The 17,690-nt window shown below is 38.8% G+C and overlaps 1 protein-coding gene across 1 annotated transcript; it reads left to right on the top strand.

Annotated features, from left to right (window-relative positions):
* Positions 1 to 12,035: 12,035 nt before the first annotated feature.
* LOC139123002 (uncharacterized) lies at positions 12,036 to 15,962 on the top strand. The gene is made up of 2 exons (XM_070688944.1): positions 12,036 to 12,683; positions 13,993 to 15,962. Exons 1-2 carry the CDS (start codon positions 12,425 to 12,427, stop codon positions 15,291 to 15,293), a joined length of 1,560 nt encoding a protein of 519 aa, XP_070545045.1. The 5' UTR covers positions 12,036 to 12,424; the 3' UTR covers positions 15,294 to 15,962.
* The last annotated feature ends 1,728 nt before the right edge of the window (positions 15,963 to 17,690 follow it).

Genomic DNA, 17,690 nt, shown 5'->3' with positions numbered 1-17,690 from the left:
ACCCTTTCACCACCATGGTTTGGCCCAATCCCATTGTTATCAATGGTGAGTGTGGACCTGTTTACAGGGAATTGGGGGTGAACAGGTTAACTTAGTAAACCAATCACCAGATAAAGGAGTACTGGTATTCTTGTTTCCAGTGTGGTATGGGTGGATTGTTCTGGGGAACACCATAGGATAAACTCTATGATTAAATTAATTCATTGTTTGATTTTCTGCACAAGTTTGATGAAATGCTCTATTTCCACTTTGTCAGCACACTTGTAAATGTGGAACAAACCACAAAAAACAGTTTAAGACTTCAGTGGACACAAAAAATGACACCACTGCTCAAGTGTCATCAAGCTAGGCTGACAAACTGAATCAATACAGAGCATATCATGCTAAAAGTACAGCAGCTAATACTGAAAAATTCTGAAATCTTATGAATTTATATTACTCTGACCTGCAAAGTAAACAACAAAACCAACATCTTGTCCACACCATTGTTTCAAATTACAGTGACTGACAGGCAAAACTAACAAAACAGCAAACATGGAATTTAGCCATTTTCTTTGGCCATTAAAGGGATACAGTCACTCATTTTTGACAAAATTTTGGTCATTTTAATTTCCGTTGAATATATATGCTTTTCTGCTGCTCACTGAAATGGGCTTAATTGCAATCTCTGGTTGTCACAGCTCAGCTCATATGCATGCATGGATATAACATGTGGTCACTTAATAATTTAATTTAAGGTTGAATCATAACATTCCACATCTGCAGTTCAAACCAAAAATTGTCACAGTAAATTTCACATGTTAATGTGCCTTATATATAAAAAGTGAGAATTATATTGCAATAACCAGAGAGTGAGCATATTTCAGTGAGAATAATCTATCAAAAGAAATTTAAATGGCACAATAATGTCAATAATGAGCAACTTTGTCCCCTTAACTTGGTACATATCTAGTAGAGATTCTTTTAATTCAAGTGTCAAGCAGCATGACCATTGCACTGTTGAAGTATTACAATGGTAGCAATGAATATTTTTATAATTGGTGCATTGACAAGATAGTACTGTAAAATGTTGACAAAAATAGCTTTGTCCAAAGTATCATAATATTAGCCATTTCTGAACAGGGATGTAAGATTACACCACCATGTGAACTCACAAATATTTCCAATATGAAAGTGCAGTCTTCTGCTGAGTGTTGAATCATGTACCAGTATGTTGTACACCATGGAGGTAGACACCAAGCATAGCATTATGTAAAAGAGTTAAAGTCTTGGTACTAGATGACCACTAAACAAGATTGGCAGTCCGCTTGTTTTAAAGCTATTTAAAAACTTTCTTCTGGGCCTATTTCACATCATACTTGACCCTCTGCACTTGACCTGCAAGCTTGGTACGTACATGTATTCTGGAAAATGACAGTAATTTCAACGTCATTTTAAGTCAGAGATTCGTCATGTGAGTCATTAATTTCACTCAATTATTTCTGTCCGTTCTTCCCGACTGTCAAAATTGATTGAGGTCTAAGTATTGAAATTACTTAATTTAATGATGATTTTCACAAATATGTTTTACTTACAACTTGACTAAATTGTCACTACTTCCAAGTGTGACTGTGAACATCATTCTAAAAATATTCAAATACCTTCAACGCATACGAGTTTGTTTACAAGTTTCGCGCTGTAACAAGAAGTTCTCTGGACGTGCACTGTACATTTTAGCCTATCATTTTCAGGAAATAAAGGTCTGTATGTTTAAATGATTGACTTATTGGCTTATGAAACATATATTAAGGATCAGAAGGATGTTGATATTACAATTCACAAGTCTTGGTGTTGTCTTCCAAAGCAGGAGCGTATCAGTATCACAATGGACCAAGCTCTGCATGGCAGGGCTGTTTGTTACCAGCGCGCGTTATACGGCCTCCTACCACAGGCCGTATAACGCTGGTAACACACAGCCCTGCCATGCAAAGCTAGGAGCTACCACACTCTTTTGGTAGGACCGTGGTACATATATTGCTTTATGTAGCTACAGTTCGGAAACTGAAGGGTTTGCCTTTTTTCGAGTTTAAGTTTTTAGATTTTAGGGTTTGATCAAGTTGACGTCCTACCTAAACAGCAGTCCAAATATTGAGGTACAATGGCAATATTGCCGTACGCTAGGAGGATACCGGTATGTGTACCACCGTCGCTACGCAAAGACTACCCCAAAGAGCTCTCTCTCTCTCTCTCTCTCTCTCTCTCTCTCTCTCTCTCTCTCTCTCTCTCTCTCTCTACCGGGTGCATAGGCCTTCGCGTTGCGACTGTGGTTGCACCTGTGTGATGAGTATGCCGTTGTTGGAGGCAATCAAAGCAGCCAATAGCTGAATACTCTTACCATTCTCGTAGGGCTTAGACTGCTACACCAAGTCAATGGCATATATCATGTCAAGTAGGCAGTAAATATGTACCCTTTCACTTTGGCTTTGAACTGCAGATTTGGAACGTTATGATTCAACAGACTGTCCAATAATTCCAATAATGAATGCTCAAATTGGCTTATAATGGAATAGAGCACACTTATACTCCATTAAGAGTGATTGTGATAAGTAATGCTCTTCAAATGTTTTCTTTTATATTAATGCACATGCATGTGCCTGCCAGTTTTTCTAAGGAATTATAATATTTATCAAAATATCAGTGAAATTCATAGTTTTGGAATGTATCACATTGACAATTGAGGGAATACTGGAAACACAATGTGACACTGATCTCCATAACAATGATATATGGTCATGTACAGTGTATTGAGCAGTTCAATCTCTACATGGGGAGGAAATATGGGAAAGTACAATGTATGTTTAAAATGTGTTCCTGATACAGATATAGAACTACATGTGTGCATGACCCCATTATTCACTGGATTTTATAATATTCCTGATAGACCTGTGTAGTCAGAGAACTGAAAATACCTGTACATGTGCTCATTGCACTCATATCAAATCCAGTTTTACAAAATGTACTATTGTGTTCCAGTAGACAATGAGAAGTTTTGGTCATGTTGCCTAGACTTGGTTCAAGTCGGTGAATTTTAAAAAAATAAAATCATTTATAATAGTTTCTCTTGTGTCTCTCCTATTTCGTACAAACCTATCCGGAATTTGGCAGCTCACGCCAGGTTTTCCCAGCGGGTTGAGTGCGTCGCGTTTGAGTCTGCGCAGTAGTGAGTTAGTTTCTGCCGGTGAAACTCCGCTGTATAGCGGTCACTCCACTCAACACGTTCACCCCACTCATCGCGTCCACTCACGGGCGCGCGCATTTCACATGAAGGCAGAATACAAATCATTGCGTTCACTCCACTCAAACATTCACAAATCACAGACTTGAACCAAGTCTACATGTTGCCCTGTTTGTGGGGAAAGGTCAACACAAAGGCTATGCCTATTCAAGCAATAATTTAAGCAAACAATTCAAAGTATGGTCATGGATTGAATGCTATAGTGTGATATTATGGTGTTTTAACATTGACAATACTTTGTCAATTTTTGTGCCCCGTTTCTTTGCATTTTAAACATATCACAGAAAGCAGCCTAGATGATAGAGGATAGACTGATCCTGATTTGACACAGAAGTGGCAAACACTATTTCATGACCAATCAAGTCTCCATATTCTGAAATTACATTGGGATATCACCATATTTAATCAAGTTCAATCTGAATACGTGATCAACATGGCTAATTCACTGTATAAATTACCCACATTAAATTTCAACAAATGTCATATATCCTGCCTTCGCAACACAAATGAACACTATCCATTCCAAAGATAGTACCCACGTGGTAAAGCCAATATAAACTTGAAAAATGCCACAAGTAGCCATACCAATCAGATGACTGTACCTAAATATTTAAGTATACTAAAATCACTTTTCTGGAATCAAAATTATTAATTATCACACCAAAGCTTACTCTTAATTTCAAACAATAGTACATGTATCTCTAAAAACTAAAATTTATGTACCTATAAAGTGACTGATGCAGGGTGGAGCTTGGCCTTAAACTTTAAAGGGAAGTGGCTTATGAAAGAGAGGGAACTTTTGTTGATCAACAAAAAGTGGAATGAGAAATAATATTGTCAAATAGGTATAGGTTCAAGATTGACTACATCAGTGGAACAATGTAAGATATTGTGGTAATATCCAGCATTGTTTTTGTTATGGGCGGTACCTAGGTAAATGTTACCGGGGTTCCCCGGTCATTTTACCAGGGTTAGCCTTGATATATCAGTGCAGTCATACTAGCGGACAACAGAAATTTTACCAGGGTTCCCAATGTTCCCCAATCTTAGCAAAAACACTGTCCAATGTTTATTAACGAAACACACTACATGTACTGGGCAGCCAGAGTGCCACAGGTTAGCTGAGGAACAATAGTTTGGATTTGCTATAAACTTAATGGTGATAAGAATAGCAACAAGAGAGGCAATCCTATTTAAGATAATGGTGGGGAAGAGATGCACAGAGAGTTGGGAATGAGCACTTAATAGAAAGTAAGAGGCAGTGTGCGAGTGATGTCATGTGAGCATAATTGTCTATACAAACAATTTTGCTTTCTACCTTTAGTGCACCGACAACAAGCCCAAAAATTTGTGACCCTCCCCCTTAGAGGAGCTCAAAAAATTGTGACCCTCCCCCAAACAGAGGCTCAAAAATTTGTGACCCTCCCCCAAATCCCCCCGGCCCTCCCCCCTGCTAATTTACGTCCAGTCCCTTAGAGTCTTAGAAAATCAGTTGTCCAAAAATTACTCGCCTTCACAACAAAGAACTCAGAATATATCTCAATTCTATGGTTAAGCATCACTTAAACACCTAGATAAGTAATCCTCTCGGTAGACCTTCATGCCTTTACACTTGTATTATTGTACTTGGGCCTCAGCCCAAGTACATTTGTTTTCATTCCGTGGGAAAAAACTGTAAGGTATAACCATTTCTGGCTGAGACCAGGGAGGGCAAAATGTATTGGCTTCATCTTTCTTGGCATAATAAATGGCGTAATGATGTTAACTGAATGGAAGTGCTGCTCTCAGCCAGTCTTGAATAAGTGAGATGTGAATATAAATGCTTCTCTATCTGAGTTTTTGCCACAAAATCTTCTGAATATAATCAAAATGTGCATCGAAATGCAACAATTAATGCACCCTCCGTTTCCTAGGCGATGGCACGACCCTTGCTACACCCACTGGACGAGCCAAAGTGGGAGGGGTAATTTCGGTTTGGTCGAACAGGAGGGCTCGAGACCAGAATTTAACATTTAAACTTGAAACATGTTTAATTACTGACAAGATGTGGATTATTGTTAATCAAAGAGAAAGTTTGAAAAGGAAAGGTTTTATATCCCGGACACAATGAAAAACATTACGACTGGAAACTGTACCCCGGTTGAGAATAGTAATGCCCACAGCGATGGAGAACACTTATCCTTGAGCTGAGAAAACCAGACCATCATTCGAAATAGAGCTGCAGATTCGAGAAGCTCGTTAAAAATAGCTAGGTACACCCCAAAGGGGTGGTTTCGAGTCTTTAGGGCAAATTTCGCCTCCTTCATTTAGAAATCGTACGTTTGTTTTTCCAGCGGAACACATCATTTGACACAAAATTTGCATGAAAAGGGGTCGCCAGTAAGCACGTGGTCAAATCTGGCATAAGAAACAATATGAAATGTTGGGTAAAGCCAGTCCAAAATAAACTTATTTGAACTTTTGTGTTTTGTAATTTATACCACTGCAGTAACATGACTTTTTTTGACAATCACAACACAATGTAATACGTTTTGAAACTGAATACTCCGACGTATTCTGTGTCCCCTTTGCTAAAAAATACGGTATGCCGATTACCATGTAAGGAGATGATGACGTCAAGACAGATTTGTAGTGCGTTTGGTCTTGGATGGTGCACGAAGTTTTGTCGAGGTAGCTTGTGTATTTATTTCCTAAATGGGAGATATTAGGGTCGATCTAAAAGAAGGCCGAAAATGTTATGATACTCTAAGCGAGCTGAACTCCAATGCGAATGGTTGGATAATTTGGAGGATGTCTAGACTGATCTCGTCTCATTAAGATTATTTGGCGGTCAGTATTGAATTTCAACTGCGTCACAAGTTTGCGTCGAACGGTCAACGAACGATATTTTAGAAATCTGGAGACATGGCACATCGCAGTTTTATTTTAGTATTTTATATTTTACAAAAGATGTAAGAAGCAATGATTTTGTTGAAAATTCTGAAAAAATATAGGAAGATTTGATCGCGAACTCATTTCACTTGGGGGTCAACTAGCCCTGCGTACGATGCTGTGTGTTCCGCATACAGCCCAGCAAAGACCCGTACGTTGGGTCGGTGACTTCAAATCCATTTTGGGACTTGACGTAAAAAGCCAAATTACTGCCGAAATTCAGCGTTCTTGGGCCCAAGTCGTATCCCAGCCTACCTCAGCTACTCGATCGCTTCCAAAAATGACAGTCTTTTATTCACTTCTCGTAAATAACCGTCGATGTCGGCAACTCTCTCGCTGGCCCTGCGTACGATGCTGTGTGTCAGCTGTAGCACATAGCATCGTACGCAGGGCTAGGGGTCAACATGGGTCGCAGCCATGTTGCCTCAAAACTTATTTCTGTCTGCACTCAAAACTCAAAAATGTCGCATATGAACCTGAAAAATCGATGTAATTTTGTCAAACTTCGGCGAAATTTCAGCCTATAGACAAAATTTCATCTAGGTAAGGTAAATTTATTGAAATTTGATCGACAAATAATCCTGAGCTTGAACGTGACAGCTCGCCTTCTCCGGGAAGTCATGCATCCGGCCAGCTGCCCATATGGCCGGGTGCATGAGATTGTTTTCAAGCGACGGCGGCAGACCGTACGGGGCTCTGGATATGAACCTACCGCCGGTGTAGCTGTAATAACTGTTGCGTTGTTTTTAATCACCACGGACGAAGTCCGAGGGGACTTATAGGTTTGGTCATGTCCGTGCGTCCGTCCGTCCGTCCGTTCACGCCTAGTACCCAACCCCATACAGATGCACGTCGATTTGTTTCACAATGCTATCAAATTTGGCCGTGTTAGAGGACTTTTTAGTTTACACCTGCATAGACTCCCATGTATAAGGCAGTTCTCCATAGACTCGCATGTATGATGCCAAGAAAAATAAAATTTAGTTTCTCATTGTATTCATATTGCTAAAGGATGCAGTGACACAGTTTTTTTGTCCCCACGGATAAAGTCCAGGGGGCTTATAGATTGGCTCATATCCGTCCGTGAGTCCATCAGTGAGTCCATCGGTTCACGCAGATATCTCAGACATTTTGACAAAATATCATGTGACCTTGGTGACCTTTGACCTGCAATATACATTATTGACCATAACTCAGAAACCACAAGTGCTAAACCTTTCATATTTGGTATGATGGGACACCTTATGACGCCACATATTGTACCCCATTAATTATGTGCATATCTAATTATGAGCGAGCCAATAGAGCAAGAGGTCTGATTTCTGATACTAGTATATAGGGATAAGTTAACAATATGATTTGTTTGACAAAACTTCACGTGACCTCAATGACCTTTGACCTCAAATATACATATTCGTCCACAACTCAGTAACCACAAGTGCTACACCCTTCATATTTGGTATGAAAGGATACCTTATGACACCATATATTGTACCTCATTAATTATGTGCATATCTTATTTTGAGCGAGCCAATAGAACTAGAGGTCTGATTTTTGGTATATAGGAATAACTTAGCAATACAATTATTATGACAAAATGTGACGTGACCTCAATGACCTTTGACCTCAAATATATATATTTGTCCACACCTCAGTAACCACAAGTGCTACATCCTTCATATTTGGTATGATAAGACACCTTATGACACCACATATTGTACCTCATTAATTATGCGCATATATAATTTTGAGCGCGCCAATAGAGCTGGAGGTCTGATTTTTGGTATATAGGAATAACTTAGCAAAACAATTATTTTGACAAAATGTCACGTGACCTCGATGACCTTTGACCTCAAATATATATATTTGTCCACAACTCAGTAACCACAAGTGCTACACCCTTCATAAATGGTATGATGGGACACCTTATGACACCACATATTGTACCTCATTAATTATGCGCATATCTAATTCTGAGCAAGCCAATAGAGCTGGATGTCCGATTTTTGGTATATAGGGATAACTATAGGGTAGAAATCTAAATATGCCCATCTAAATATTAGACATCTACCATCGAGAACAAAAGAAATTTGCTGTAATTTGAATATTTAAGGAGTTTAAGCAATTTCCACTATAAATAAAGAACCCCTGCCTCAAACTCCACAAAAGTTGCTAGACATATTTGGCCGTTGTCATGCCATTGCTTCGTTTAATAACCAGTTAATAAAATGCCTCATTGACAGGAGGAAATTCAAGACCATATTTGAATAGTAGTATATATTGTCCTCAAAATTACTCTATCACGGCCCAAGTACTCATTGCCTTCAGCAATACTGCCTTGTTATCATTATCATTACAATGTAATGTGATCTGAGTACAATACAGTTATTGTAATTTCCATCAGAGCCCTCCTGAGTAATGAAGCAAAAAATATACACCAACAAATCGTCCAATAAACAAAAACAAAATACATGAAATGTGTAAAAAGGAACTGTCGACTACCCAAACAGACTGAGCCTTAAACGTTCATATATATATTATTTAAGTACAATCAGCATTGTACTTAAATAATACATAATAATATGAATAAAAAATATATCAAACGATAAAATTCCATTATTAAATATCTTTTGTTAGCCGGCTCGGGCTACAGTACACGCTGTTCCTGATTACAACTTGAGTTGAGTACGTGCGCACGTTCTTTCACTGAAAACTGGCGAGAATACGACAGACAGTTCTATGCGGAGTGAAATAGAATTTTTCGGTCGTTGGAGGCGCTCCACACCCCGGAGTCACTCGTGCCTGAGAACAATGCAATAAGAAAATGGGCCAGCCAATAGGAACAAAATGTTGTTTTAATAACGCAGAATTGTGACAAATTCTGTTTGTGTGACGATAGTAAAATATTTCTACAGAATGATTTTCTCATTTCAGTTTTGAAATTTGGTATACACATGTTAAGCACACTTGTAAACATGACATTGAAAACAAATAGCAAAATTTGACAGATGCTATGACGGAAAACTATTTATGATCGTGTAATGAACGGCATTTCGGAATTGCTGAAACGTCAAAAAATGAAACAACCAGATGTGTGATCAAAGGTCATTACTGCTCGAGATTTTTCCGAATCTATATTAATTTATCCAGTGAAATAAGTCCACGTAAACGAGTTGAAATTTCGGCGTCAAATATCGTCCCTTGACATATTTCTTTTAATTTTGTATTACCCGGTACCTTGTCGTAAAACCATAGCTTCCTACTTTTGGTGTATTGCATTCAGAGTGTGTAATCATGTGTCATAGATTCTCTTGCTTTTTCAGGATTTCTTTAAGGTATAGTACGGCCACTGTAATTTCCTCATCAACCTAGATCATTATCCTTCTATCCTTAGGCAGCAGCATTTCCCACAATGCAATTCACCTCTACAATTCAGTTAGCCTACAGTATATGACTTCGTCAGTGTTGAAGCGTACTTAAAAACACGGGTCGGGCGTCAGATTGTCTTGCCAGGACATTTACTTACTAGATTACAATTTCAAAGGAAAACAAAAGGCTATGACAACTTCATAATCCTCTGACAGACTAGAACAAACTCGATCCGTGGGATCAAGTCCCCTACCTTTAAAGTGCTGCACATTTCAACCAGATGTTCTTTGTGTTAATTTGCCTACAAGGCCAGTTTTTGCACAATAATTGCTCAGTTTAATTTCCGGTGTAAATCCACCTTTCCGTACGTTCATAAAAAAAACTTGTGTGCAAAGTAGCTTTTCAAGCTAGCATGTGCAATTTATGATTGATTCCAAAGCTTCGTAAAAAAGTCTTGATATTCCAGAAAGAATTTTGTTAAATTAGAAGCCCTATTTCGTCTGCGTCTTTTTCATAGATAATTTTACTCAAAGGTCTTTTGACAATTAAAAATGTAATGTCTAGAATCTATGATCTCGACAGTGACATGTGACATATTTCTTTACATGTCGGGTCGGGAAATCTCCCTATTTGATCTGTACTTCTTAAGCTGTACACGGTGAAACAAGAGCATTTTTACATGAATGATATTTTATTAATTTTTTTCGTCGTCTATATACAAAACGATAAAAAGCCTTTTATACAAAAATGACTTTTTAAGAATAATGCAAGAAAACATTCAGTACGTTCACTTATAATGCTTCAAAAGAAATATGTAAATACAAAAATAAACAACATTTACACACACACACACACACACACACACACACACACACACACACAAAGTACAACCAACAATACTTATAACAGCGATGTGAGTCATGAATTTTTGTCATCTTTCAAGGGAGAAGCCATTATGTTTATAGGCTGGATGGGATATCACAAATTTTGACAGAGGCACAAGACGAATTTACCTTTGGTCATAATAAGTGACGTTCCCTTATGATATCCACTGTAATGTATTTCCGAATAACATTTCTTTTGGACGGGCTTTAACTCTTGCGCTTTCATTTTTCTGATCATAATAGTCGTAGTTTATGAAAATATTGATGTCACGACGACTTTGGAAGGTCGACGTGATGAGTGGATACAGTAAGCCCTATTTGAACCCCGTTGTTGTTATTGAAACTCTTTGTCTACGGCATGAATGTACTCTCGTACGTCGAAAGTTCACGCGGCTGGCTGTAGATATACAAATATGAACCTCCACAATGCCAACATAATTAAAACACAAGGACTCAAATTTTTAAAATATATTTCGATACTAGCCACTATGCTGTTTGTTTTTATTGACGAGTACATCGCAGATCGTTGCCAAAGACTCGGGTCGTCGTGACGTAGTCTTAGAAAGCTACAGGACAAATCCTGTATTTTTCTGTCAAGAGAGGACAAACGTGGCTTCCGCTTGTGATAAACTTGACTGAAGCAAAACATTTTTCAGAAGACAGGAAACCCTCAAGTCCCCTCCCCCTCCAAGGTACCATTATTGATAAACAATTACATGTAGACTACAGCAGAGGGATAACATTACTTAGAAGACAGGATGTTGTGTTATACAGAACCGGTGTTATGTCAACCCGGTTTTGGCAACTCTCCAAACACGTTACCATACAGGCCATAGGATATTTTATGGTAAATACATTGCTGAAGAAGAGAAATTAGAAAACCCTCCAATAGTTTAGTTGAGGTCAGTTAGGTTTAGTATTGGATAGAGCCAGAATACCAATAGAGCTCTCAGTTGACAAATAAAAGTCCAAGCCTACCGTAAAATGTAGGGGCAAAGGTCAAGACATTTAATAACTGCAGATTCAAACTAACAGAGCCGGGGTATGGGGTCTTATTCGATTTGAAACTATCGACCGAAATTTGCATTTCACAGAGTCTTATACATTAGGGTAGGGGCTTTCTAAAGGTGCCTGGAGCTGTCATTGGTAAATTGTCCTTCCTGGTCAACTGAACGTTCTATGAATACACACGAGCAGCTTTTAATTTACACCTGTGTCAATGCAGTCTACTTGCCCGAACTGGTATAGAAAACGATTTTTGAAATGTACTACATGTCTCACTCATGTCTGGAGAACGCAAATGTAAAAGCCTCTTGGATCAAACATTATGGCTGTACTCAATGACATTAAGATGAAATCACTGAACGGAGCGATGTTTGCACAAATGCCACATAGATTTCAGGTTGAATTAATTTAACTTAGTTATACGCTAGATTATACGTTGGATGACCTTGACGAATTGGGTCACTCTATGCACAGATTATGAAATATGATATCAAAGCCCAGGCGTTCACTACGTCCGGGTTGACAAGAAAGGTTCCTGAAAGTTGCAAGGAATTAGAAAGATGTGTCACGTGACTCTGTCGATGGTCACTGAGCAATTCAGGCATCCACAAACATCAAACATGAAAAGGAACTTTAGTAGAAATCTGGGAGAGGTGACAAGATTTTTGGTGACACAGATAATCTGCTTACTCGGACGTTCAACAACAACTGTTACAGTTAACCGCTAAAAAAACTAAAGAATCAAGTTTTTTATTAATGGATGACTTTTGCAAGTATCTCAGCTGTCAATGAGACGTGCGTTGCAGTGACCTACAAGACAAGTGTTCACCCCTTCATTTATCAATGGAACAGTCAAGAAAAGTACTTTAAAGGACATCCGCCCGATCGTACCAACTACTGTCTGGAGAACGCAGCAAGGTCTGACATTTGTGTCCAAGTCTTCGTATAGACAGACTGAGTCATGAAAATCTGTCGTGCTTTATCGGTTTGGCTAGTCTTGGCTCTGTCCACTTCAGTACGGACACAGAATGTTTTAGAAACTGAAGGGAGGCTGTGCAGCTACACGTTAACGGAATCATTGGACGACGGTCGCTGTCCGCCACTACGACAAATATTGTCGGATCATGAAAAGCGAATTGCTGCTTTGGAAGAAGAACTTCAAGCGATCAGAAGAGAATGTCCTTGTAATCCAAATGTCGACGATCCTCTGACTCCATTAGGTAAGTTAGTATTAGTATGTATGTATGTATGTATGTATGCATGTATGTATGTACCTATGTCTGTCTGTCTGTCTATCTATCTATCTATCTATCTATCTATCTATCTATCTATCTATCTATCTATCCATCTATCTATCCATCTACCTAACTACTTGTGTGTATTTATGTACATGCTAAAATATGTTTTAGAAAGTTCTATATGACTGTTGTCTCGCGTCCCTTGCCATCATGGTTCCGCGAGGGACATCCTTCCGCCATACTGCGTGTTTGTTGGAGACGTAAACTCAAAAAGTTTAGAATACTTTAATTTTGTATTGTAGATGCAAATGTACACCCAGCAAAGCTGTGTTCGCAAGAGGTTTCCTCTGGCAAGGAGTTCAAGGACACGCTGTAGGGTGTTTTTATCATGATTAGGCGAAGAAACTTTGTACTTGTACTCGTCGGACAATAAGGAAAAAGACAGCAATCGGAAATACAGTCTTAAAATCTGTCGCTTTCGATCGTTTGGCGCTCCAGATACCGTATAGCCCTTATCTGTGTTTCAAGCCGGTGTCTCGAGAGCAAACGTACCAAGAATTTCATCCGAGTCGTACATCCGGGTCATACACCAGGCGAAGTCGCGTACTGCGACTATGAAGCAGATAAAATGGCACTTCTGCCGAAATCATAAACACAATCCAACGTCGCATATGAAAACATGTCTGCACGCTTTGCAAACCCTTGTCATTTTGTCTTTAGGTCTTGAGGAAAGAAGCATCTTTTTTTCTCCAGACTCGTGTTTTAGTCACTCTTTAGTTTGTTCATCAGTTGGTCGCCTGGTAAATGAAACTTTCCTCGCGTCAACGTTGTCCATGGTACGAATTTTACAAAAAGTGCAAATAACACAGTTTGTTTTGTTTTGTTTTGTTTTTTTTTTTTGCTATAAAATCTCTGAGAAAACAATTCAGTATGATCAGCTGCAGAACAAATGTTATACAAAGGCCTTATAATGACAGATAGGTAGAGTACCATGGTGAAAGAAGCTGGAACGGCATTGATCGAGGATCATTTGCAGACAGATTATGTAACCACAAATCTCATTGTTAGTCACGAACTGCAATTGACCTTTAACCTTTATCCAGCCAATCGCATTTGTCAGAAATAGGTTCGTTTATAGGTTAAAACTCTTTGACGGCATCGGTAGCTTCTGAATGACGAATATCTTTGAAAATTTGATCGTCTTGATCGTTTTGAGACATTTTCGTTACATGTATGTACATGTGTGTACATCAGAGTGTTTGTAAGTTTGGTTTTTCTCTTTTATCCACAGATCAAATACTTGCTGACCACGTGATTGCTCACTACAATTTCGAGGGCAATGTCAAAGACATATCGGGCAACGATCACCATGGAAATGCAATCGGTGGTGTAACATACGTCTCTGGCGAAGTATCCGGACAAGCTGCAAGTTTCAATGGCAACCAGAAAATTAATGTCGATAGTTTACGTAATTTCAACTGGGGATCAAGCTTTTCCGTCAGTCTTTGGTTTAAGAGAACAGGTGAATGGTCCAACTATCAAGGCATCGTGTCCAATGGTTACCACTCAACCGGAAGTTGGGAAATACGCATGGGCAGAGAAATGTCTGGTCAGATGTTGGGTGGTGGTGTTAATACTGCTAACAGTCCTCAAACGTGGAATTATGTTAATCTTCTGGCCCAACAGAATACTTGGCATCATGTCGTCATGACGTACGATGGTGAAACGCTCAACTATTACCTTGACAACAAGAAACAAGCTGGTGACCAAACCTGTTGTCATGGAGATATGTTAATTAAGGATACACCTCTTACTATTGGTCAGGCAGGTGTTGGGAAGTCCAATGAATATTTTTATGGATTGGTTGACGAGGTTGTCATCTTCAATAAAGTACTATCGCCCGATGACGTCAGAGTGATCTTTGATGCGCAGAATCCAAACGAATGTGCTGATCCGTCCTTGATTGCGTATTTTCCTTTCGACGATTCCTACAACGACGAAAGTTGCCATGGAAGACCAGGAGCGGCCGTTGGTGGCGTAACCATCAGTGGTGCTGACGGCATCTCTGGTAATTCTGCCTTCTTCGCTGGTAATGGCAAGGTTGATGTGGCTCTGCTGGGTGGCTATCGATGGGGTAGTCAGTTCACAGTCAGCGTCTGGTTTAAACGCACTGGTGGATGGGGAAGCTACCAGGGTATCGTATCCAATGGTTACCACAGCCATGGCAGTTGGGAAATTAGAATGGGGAGAGAAAATTCAGGCCAGATGCTTGGTGGAGGTGTAGTTACGTCAGATAGCGCTAGAACATGGGACTATGTTCATTTGACCGCTTCTCAAAACCAATGGCATCACGTTGCTATGGTCTACGACGGATCACATCTCAAGTTCTACCTTGACAACGTAGAGCAGGATGGGGCAGCGTCGTGCTGCCATGGTGACATGATACCACGTGACAATCCCTTAACGATAGGCAAGTCAGGAGCTGGAATGAATGGCGAATATTTCTACGGTTACATCGATGAAGTTAAGATATTCAGCAGAGCTTTAAGCGAGTCTGAAGTTGCACAAATTTACTTAAGCTTTGCTCGGTAGGTATCAACTATTGGCTGGTATTACAGATGTCAATACAACGCCAATTAATTCATACATACATGCATATACATTCCAATGAGAAGAATTTAATGTCTATGGGCAAAGTCTATAGAATATGAATTCTGTAAAAGCAAGAGACAACTTTTAAAACATGTCTTGATCTGTCAGAGATGACGTTTATTTTCTCTTGGTTTGTCCATTTTATGAAGATCTTAGAACCCAGTATATTCTCAATGTTTATATACAGCAACCTTTCTCACAGTATTATTGTATAGATCTTATGGGTAGTTGAAAGCCAAACGTCATTAGAAACTGTGCACGTATTTTGTTTCATGCGTTTCACCTTTTCTGAATGAGTTGGCCTGTACTTAATTTTACAACTTATTTGTCTCCTAATTGTATTTCTCCTCAGTTCTAAAGTGAATCCCTTGACCTTACTATTTGCCTGTATTGGTAAAAATGTATAAAGGGTCGATGGCCTATATTGCTTGAAATAAACACACATATAACCAATATTTGTAGCAACATTTGATAATAAGGTATATCCTGAAAGATTTCTAGTAGCCAATGCAGAACTATTCTGTAAAATGTACAGTGTAACCTTTGAAATCAAATCTTGAACATAGAAATTTAAAACGATTTTAATGAAAATAAATTTGATTTTCCAAATTTTATGGCTCCTTTTACTACTTTTATCACACTATTGAAAATGATAGTACATACATTAATTAAATCCTTTGTGTCTCACATCACTTACTTGGTGTTCGGAGTCTGAAACCGTACACACTTAGAGAAAGAAGTAAAGAATTTGTGACTGTAACACTCTGAACAGACGATTCTACTTTCATTATATGGGTTCAGCAGACTTCCCAACCACATTAAATAAATATAAACCAAGGTTTGAACGAATATGTAGCATATGTAGATACAATAACGAAATTTTGTGCTGTTCTGATATGCGAAGCATAATCCGTTTGTCTTGTGTCGTGAGACAATATCGTAAAAGTGCCGAAGATAAATACCACTTCTTATTAATATATCTTCCTTGCGATGATTTGAGGATTCAGAAAGAGTATCTGCCAGATGATGCAAGGAAAGAACAAAATTCCTTAAATTATGAGGTAAAATGTGTCTAGAGAAGTCTTTGAGCTTTGTAATTATTTCTACAAGGCCTGTAAACTGAGGCAATCGGTTTTTGCGTCATCTGAAATTGTGTAACTGTCAGTAATATTCCCATTAGTGTCCTGTATGTAGTAGTATCTTGTTCGGATTTTGATCATTTAACATTTTCTCTATTTACTTTGATCTTTGTGCAAGTATGTAGTATTTTTATTTTTGAAAAACCTTTGTATATGGACCACACGCCTTAAAATACAAATAAACGTGTACAGCGTGTGCATTTGGAAAATTTCCTGAGCTCTGGAAATACCACTTTCAACTTCGCGAGATCTCGCAAAGTCTCGTGCAGCCTGAAGAATGGTCCCCTGTTGTCCTGCCAGCGAGGCATTGCCCTAACACCCGATTTCAATTGTAATTAGTTGGGCTGACTATCTGTAACACTATAGATTCAGATGACTTCCTCCTCATAGAAACGCCTACGTCATAATATCACCCGAGGAGGCTAGTATTTCAAACACGGAAATGTGTATTTCTTTTTAATGCCTGCAAAGATCAAATAACAAATGTCTGTGATATTGCTTTCAACAATGTAGGGCTATGTGTTACTTCGAACCACTTCCTATCGACAAGCCTCAGGTCGATTTCAGAACATAATGCTAACACTTTGAAGAAGCATTACGATAAAACGTTTTCCATTCCGTGGATACACAATCATTGGAAAATGAAAATCAGAGAATTGTCTTGGCACAAAATCACTGCACTGTGATACAACGCGCTCTTTTATTATGCGAGTATGGTGAGCAAAGTATCATGTGACAGCGGCACGCCTTTTATCTTGTACGTGTACAGCGTGAGTACCGTGTACAAAAACAGTTCAATTGCGGAACAGAAGATAGAAGAGAGGCTTTTTAGAGGAAATACCACGGGTTATAGTGGACGCCTCACACGTTTGGTGATACGTCACGAGGCTGTAGTGTTATTACTGACTTATACAACGAATATTATCAATTTCATTATTATATCGGTCTTGCTGAGATATACAAATTTAATTTACTGATGCAACACGGTAAATGACGATCGATACAAATTTACATATGAATCAGTGGTGGTTTGATAAGACGAAATATCTGCATTTAAGCAATGCTGTTTGTTGGGATTGGTCAATTAAAACGTTCACACCTGGTTGTATTAATCACTAGCACTTGTACATGTGGATGAAACTCTATTTCATTTGCGTCGAAGTTCTCGTGAAGGATGGACATGGTGTACTTTTCTGAC

This window comes from Ptychodera flava, chromosome 2 (genome assembly GCF_041260155.1).
Source record: "Ptychodera flava strain L36383 chromosome 2, AS_Pfla_20210202, whole genome shotgun sequence".
In the NCBI taxonomy this organism is placed as follows: Eukaryota; Metazoa; Hemichordata; class Enteropneusta; family Ptychoderidae; genus Ptychodera; species Ptychodera flava.
The sequence above is the reverse complement of the archived record's forward strand: the minus strand, read 5'-3'. Positions and strand labels throughout refer to the sequence as shown.